The following is a 7,842-nucleotide window of genomic DNA, read 5'->3' on the forward strand; positions in this document are numbered from 1 at the left end:
ACACATGTGGAATTATATACATAACAAACAAGTGTGAAACAACTGAAAATATGTCATATTCTAGGTTCTTCAAAGTAGTCACCTTTTGCTTTGATTACTGCTTTGCACACTTTTGGCATTCTCTTGATGAGCTTCAAGAGGTAGTCCCCTGAAATGGTCTTCCAACAGTCTTGAAGGAGTTCCCTGAGATGCTTAGCACTTGTTGGCCCTTTTGCCTTCACTCTGCGGTCCAGCTCACCCCAAACCATCTTGATTGGGTTCAGGTCCGGTGACTGTGGAGGCCAGGTCATCTGGCGCAGCACCCCATCACTCTCCTTCATGGTCAAATAGCCCTTACTTTCAAAGTTTTCCCAATTTTTCGGCTGACTGACTGACCTTAATTTCTTAAAGTAATGATGGCCACTCGTTTTTCTTTACTTAGCTGCTTTTTTCTTGCCATAATACAAATTCTAACAGTCTATTCAGTAGGACTATCAGCTGTGTATCCACCTTCTCCCCAACGCCACTGATGGTCCCAACCCCATTTATAAGGCAAGAAATCCCACTTATTAAACCTGACAGGGCACACCTGTGAAGTGAAAACCATTTCAGGGTACTACCTCTTGAAGCTCATCAAGAGAATGCCAAGAGTGTGCAAAGCAGTAATCAAAGCAAAAGGTGGCTACTTTGAAGAACCTAGAATATTACATATTTTCAGTTGTTTCACACTTGTTTGTTATGTATATAATTCCAAATGTGTTAATTCATAGTTTTGATGCCTTCAGTGTGAATCTACAATTTTCATAGTTATGAAAATAAAGAAAACTCTTTGAATGAGAAGGTGTGTCCAAACTTTTGGTCTGTACTGTATATATATATATATATATATATATATACGTATATATATATATATATATATATATATATATATATATAGTACGAGAAAAATGGCGGCACTGGTGAAAATGACTGTAGAAAGTAGGGTGCACGTCCCAAGGGGAATAGGCTTCTTACCCCAATGTATAAATACCGGAAAAACGAGCGGCACTCCGTAGGATATAGAAAAGTGAACCTTTAATCACCCAGAGGTGCAACGTTTCGGCTCTGCTATTAAAGGTTCACTTTTCTATATCCTACGGAGTGCCGCTCGTTTTTCCGGTATTTATATATATATATATATATATATATATATACATAATCAAAAAAAGGAACAGCACCTCCAGAGATAATTGATTTAAAAGCAGGTGCAAGCTACCATAGTAACTATGTAGAAAAGCAAATAAGTAGCAGCACACCACTAAATGCACTAATGTTTATTTATATATATATATATATATATATATATATACTGCTGAATAATATTTTGAACCTCACAAAAAAAAGTATTTCTGTGAAAATGGGGAAACAAAATGAATGTATTTGCCGCTTTTGAGGTGCACCTGCTCTTCGGTTAGCAGGCATAGCCACGGATCCTATCTCCTCTCTCCTTGTTTCTCAGCTGCCCTGCTTCTATCTAAGGTTCACCTTCCAACAAGACAATGACCCTAAGCACATAGCCAAGACAACACAGGAGTGATAATGACATTAGAAAATGACAGATTTCTGACAGATGGGGAAAATTGCTATCAGAACAAGCATTTTCTCTCACTGACTATCACTACAAACCGTTTGTCTGGGTTATTTGTAAATATTTGAGTGGGGAGCGGAGATTATCTTGTTTTTAGTATTCTGTAGTCTATTACAGTTCCATATGGTTGTAACCCAGCTTTTCCAGGATCCTGAAAGGCAAATCTGCCTAGCTGTGGCACTATTTAGGAGTGAAAAAGGGGATTTTTCTTGGTAAATTTAGTATTCTGCAGACTCCATTACAGTTCCACATGGTGGTAACCCAGCTTTCCCAGGAACCTGAAAGGCAAATCTACTTCGCTTTGGCATTATTTAGGAACGAAGAGTGAGATTTAGCTTGGCACATTTTGTACTTTGTAGTCTATTACAGTTCCTCATGGTTGTACCCAAATCTGTTTTATACTATTACCAACGGAGGAGCGCTATTGCGAAGTAGACTTGGTGGATACTTTAGCAATTTGCAGCTGAAGTGGCAGGAAGGACAGGTCTTCAGAAAATCTTCTCTCCTTCAAGACTGGTGTCACTTGCGGCAAGGCCTGAGTGGCAGGAAGCACCACCATCCTGGAAATCACATTGTCTGAAGAAGGAACAGGCGTTAAAAGGATAGGTATCCAGATTGAAGTTCTTGAGAGGATGCCGGGAATCTGTGAGCATTCCTAATGTGGTGTTTGCCCACATTGAGGTGTAGTGCATGAGCGCTTGCCACGTCTCTCCCTATGCTCAGCTCACAGGAGACCGAGCGAGACGAGGCTTTTATAGGGTTATGACTACCTGCGGATTGGCTGGCTTCACGGCAATCTGGGTGATCTAGCGTTCCTGAGCGTCTTACTTTCACTTTGTAACATGTGCAGCGTCATTTTAGGTAGACTTGATTCTTTACCATGAAGTGTGAGGAGTTTTCCAAAACTTTGGACCGAATTATGTTTTGTTTAGCTCAACACCAGTTATAATGAACTTTTATTATGTGCTCGACACTAGGGGTGCATGAAGGAGAGTTTTGATCTGTGTGTGTGTCTATCCACAGACATGTATGCTTTCCATGTATGTGCATTCTGGTTTACCTGTGATGTACATGCATGTCTTTTTGTAGGGATATTAATATGCATGTGTGTGCTATAATGGGACTTGCACCAATATTAGCATGTTTTCTTTGCCAGAAAACTGGCATGCCAGTTTTACATTCTCCAATATGTGCACCAGAAAACTGGTGCATATTACCTCTGAAATCAACAACAGCTCCTTGTCCTCTCATGGATGTGACAACATTTTGAACAGGCCTGCGCCTCTTAATAATGTTCATGCATTATATGCCAGCAAGTTTTCTTAAGACTGGGAATGCCAGTCTAAACAAATTCCCCCCTTAGTATGAATATAACTGTCTAATCATATTAAAATAAAACCACATTGGAACCACATTTTTTGTTCAACTGTCAAATGTGCATCAAAAATCAGATAACTAAGCAATTTTATAATTCTGACTAATTGGTGGAATTTGTAGCTTTGAATGTCAGTAAATAATGTACCTGTCACATTATCTATGAATCTGACAGCTGAGTTTATGTTCGTAATGAGGATATGCTGTCATGGCAGTGCAACATCATTCTTTACAAATTGCTGTATTTATTTCCACTGGGCTAGTGGCAGTGGAGCGACCTAAAAAAAAAAATATATATATATAATGCGTATTCAATCGAGTGTTTGCTTTATTAGAGAAGAATGCATTAGATAATCAGCTTTTATCTTCAAAACTACAGATGTGTCCAGTTTAATATTTTCTAAACCTTCTCACAGAACAAATTTAATACAATATTACAACAAGCTGGCAAAATCCCTAACAGGCTGCAATTCACATCACTACCACTGGGTGTCCACACAGACATATGTTGGACAGACATCTTGTGATACCATATCGAAAATTATGTTTTTTTGTTTTTTGTTTTTTTTTGGGGGGGGGTTTAAGAAAAAGCTAGTCATCTTACATCATATATATATTGAGCCATGAAACATAAGGGAGGACACATCTCTACTGTAATGTATGAATCACTATGTAATGTATTACCTATTTAATACTTAGATTAGAAATCTTAGGAAATCCACAAGTTCATTAAACATAGCCATGCACCTGAGCTTAATGTTATTCTACCAGCTGTCCCTTCTGCCATGCATGCTTAGATCAGCTGTTAATTCAGTAAAGAAGAGGTAAACCCTGCCATGCATTTCATCATACATGCCATCATGAAAGTGATTTATTGTCTAGGGGTACAAAGAATTAGGCATGTAGGTTAGATGTTGACTGACACATCAAAATCAGCAGCGTCAGCCAATTCTGATCTAATGCATATGGCCAGATTTAGCTAGAGAGTGAGAGAATACTTATAGCATTTATAAAATTGTTGGACAGACAAAAAAGTGAGTTACTTTTTAAATAATACTGCGTAAAACAATATTTGATATCTTATATAATTTCAATATATGAGGCAACACTTTTCTTTAAGTGTCAAAGAAAACAACGTATAGCAATATCTCTTATGACAGCCATCTGATCATTTTGTACTTGGATTGCAGTGTAATGTGCTGGTCACCTTGATAAATGTGCCAGTACTTGTGTTAGCTATATAATATAGCCCCAGATAGTAATACCAGTCTGTCTTTATGCCATCCTTCAAACTCATCTATAAGCACATGCCAAACTAATGAAAGCAAGAACTTCATAATAAGTGGTAGGGAAATAAATATGACCCCTTGACGTAGTACATAGTCAGTGGTCTTATTTTATAGTCAATATATATTATGGCTACAGATGAGCTCATTTATAAAAAATTCGATTTGGCTGTTTCGCCAAAGTTCACAAAGAAATTCGAAATGTTACAAATTATTTCATCACGAATCGCATTCCATTGTATGTTGTGGGCAAAATGACAGCACCGCCCCCTGCCATTGAACCCCTCAGATCTGACAGTCACATTCAGGCCTTTCAGGGGTTAAAAACAAAAAAAATATGCATACTCCCCTCATCTATCTGCTTGCGAAGAGGCCGTCGCGGTCATCTTGATTGAAAAAAAATGTGGCAAATCTTGCGCGTGCTGGCGTGTGAGGTCACCACGTCATCACGATGGCCAGGCACGGTGACGTCATCAGTGATTTGCCGCGTTTTCTTCAATCAAGATGGCCGTGACAGTCCTCTTGAGCAAATAAATCGAGTATGTTTGTTTTTTTTGTTTGTTTTTTACCGCCATTTCAGGAAAAATTGATTTGTTACGAAATTCAACTCCATGATGATTAGAATTGTTTCTGAAATTCAGATCGAAGTCCTCTTTGTTAACTTCGATTCACTGAATGCTAATTATGGCCCTGTAGAGCATTAGAATTGACACCTACAAATGTTATGGCCTAATTCTTTCTGCAGTAAACTAAGCACATCAGTGAGTGAAAGATGTTTCATTTACATTTCATGTCATAAACCAACCAGAATATCTTCTCGTAATGATGAATGTATAGAAAGCCAGGATAAAGGATTCTCACTTCCATGCTATAAGACATGTATTTAGTGCATAGAAAATGAAATGCCTCTATTTGCTAAATGTGTGATATATCTTTGTTCTAGGTAAGCACCTTAACCCACGAAGTTTCTCAGTTAAGCAAAGATATGAAGATTGTCATGAATATTTTAGAAAACCTCCTAGCAGTGCAACGACCAGTTGGATACTATTCGACATATGGCACGGTGCTGGAAGCAATGGGAACTACAATAGGTTCCCCAACTGATCAGATGCAGACTCGAATGACATGGACGACAAATCAACAGTGCATGGAAAGACAGGGTGAAACCTTAGTTGGAACCCCAACACAACTATGCCAGGGTACAGTTGTATCTGACCTGTGGAATATTGACTCTGCAAGTGTAGGAAGCAGCCCCCTGAGAAATGTATCCAATGTAGACAATACATTAGAAGGCGAATATTATTATACTTCAGGCCTTGGATATTCTCCTTCACATTACCAAGTTATTCAGGCAGAGCATTTGCCATATTTAAAGTGCACATCTCCTCATTCGGATACTACATTAACTCCTCTGCAGTCTATATCTGCAACTCTTTCTCCATCCATATGTTCATCCTCTGACACTTCTCTGCAGCTGGTGCTGCCCAGTAGATCTGAAGAAGGATTCAGCCAAGGAGCGATTAGTTCACTAAGCCTTGAAAACCTACCAGGATCCTGGGATGTAGAAGGGACAACTGTACCGTCGCACGGACAGTCAACAGAGGATTACCCAAGTGACGTTGTTACAAGTACAATAGAGTTTAAAGATGACAAAGCCATAAATGTATAGTGATAACTAATAATCGATATTCAACAGGAGCAGCGACATGGTAACGATCCATGCATGAAATAGCAAAGAAATATTGTTGAAAAATGCTTTTATTGAGAACTTAATACAAAAAAAGCACAGTAACTCACCATATTTATCTACAAGTGTAGCGGGTGTGCGTCTGTTACTTATGTAAGATGTGGGTCTATAAGCCAGACTTTTTTTGTTACAGACTGAAGACCCAAAGGGTCAAAAGCAGCTGGGAGTCCTAAACAAAAGAACACAAGACCACAAATGTCACAGGGAGTTATTGTATCACAAAGCAAACACTCTTTCTTGAGGGCCTGACTGTCATTTGCAAACAATAGCACTGTCAATGCTTACTTCAGGTAACCATGACTCCTGCCGTCTATTTGTCAGTTCAGAGACGGCATAGGGACAATTTTCGCTGCATGTCATCTCCTAGACAATCAACCAAATAGAATTGGTAGATGATTAGTTGTTGCACGTTATTTGTCATTTTAAGGAAATCTCTTAATTTATTTATCATATAAAAATGCTATTTTTATATTCTTGGTATGAAATATGTATTTAAAGTATCTCCAATATTTATATAACTAAATGTCTTTTTTTGGTAAAAGCTTGCCGTTTTAAAAAAAAAAATGCACAATTCTTATGCATATTGAATTCATTTATTATTCAGAAAAAAACATGTATATACTTAATATAATATCTCATGTTGCATGTAAGGTGGATGAATGTATGGAACTGATCGTTTAATAAATATATACAGTATATAAGATGCCAAGCAAATCTGATTCCGATATTAAAACATAGTATTAAAAATTAGTTTCATACATTCATTAAATGAGAATGTTACCATATTTGACCACGTTAAAAAACATTATTATTATATTTTTTTTTTTTTTCATTGAATCCATGTCCTTTAGGTTGTTAATGGTTAGGATTTAAAAGTAAGATGAGATACATGCATCATTGGCATTCAATTGAAGGTTTATACTATTTCTAATGCAAGAAAAGTGTAGTCTGCAGTGTTTTTGTAGCGTTCATAAATTCTGGAACCTCCATAGGAACAAGGCAGACCCCATTATAAGGAACCATTCTCCAAGGAGTCCAGTAGTTGTCATGGCTCTGTTTTAGAGTGTACAGAGTCTTACTGTATAAAGAAAGGAAAAAACTATATATACATAACCAATATCAGAAGGAAAAAATATCTTACTTGCAGTTTAGCCATTTTCATATCCGACCAGTTATATTTCTAGTCCTCTCTACTTTGGTTTTAATGGTACCTTTTAGAAAATGTTGTCACCAGGCTGTGTAGTGTCACCTTTTTTCTTTTCTTTTTTTTTGTTAAATATTAGAAACACAAAAAAAGGAAAATAAAATGTTTAACCAAAGACTAATAAAGTTCAATGTCTGGATTTTGTGAAATAAATGGATGTCACCATTTTAGCTACCTATAGCTTTAATTTTAGGCCACCAAATTTACTTCCCTTGCTCCTTTTTATCATGTCTGCTAGTTACATGCACAGCAATCTGATCTTCATATTTAGTCCACAAAAACCAAAGTCCACACTACACCCCAAACAAATGTAGATGTAGGTTCACAGTCCAAGAATCCGAGAAAAAAAAACAGAAAGAGTAGACTGTGACTGCATCCATACTGTGGTTATATTTCCAATGAGCTTTAATTTATCATATTTAACCACCAGACTTATATAGCTGTAATTCTATTGCATGGAGTATATACTGCTGACAGCTAATACCTAAAAACTCCTAAATAAATTATAAAGATACATGAAGACTAATTTTTTGGAGGTCTGGATGGCAATCAGTTAATAGCCAGCCGTCCTGCTTCTCTTTCATGAAAAGCAGCCATGTCTAGGTATACATTTACCCTGCAGTAA

The 7,842-nt window shown here is 37.3% G+C and overlaps 1 protein-coding gene across 1 annotated transcript in view; it reads left to right on the forward strand.

The window, feature by feature from the left end:
• Nucleotides 1-5,935, forward strand: part of KCNH8 (potassium voltage-gated channel subfamily H member 8) — a 726,151-nt gene extending 720,216 nt beyond the window's left edge. Inside the window, exon 16 of the mRNA XM_040433027.1 lies at nucleotides 5,210-5,935. Coding sequence (XP_040288961.1) covers nucleotides 5,210-5,935 — 726 coding nt within the window. The remainder of the gene's footprint in view (nucleotides 1-5,209) is intronic.
• The last annotated feature ends 1,907 nt before the right edge of the window (nucleotides 5,936-7,842 follow it).

The sequence above is a fragment of the Bufo bufo genome, chromosome 5 (genome assembly GCF_905171765.1).
Source record: "Bufo bufo chromosome 5, aBufBuf1.1, whole genome shotgun sequence".
NCBI classification, from domain to species: Eukaryota; Metazoa; Chordata; class Amphibia; order Anura; family Bufonidae; genus Bufo; species Bufo bufo.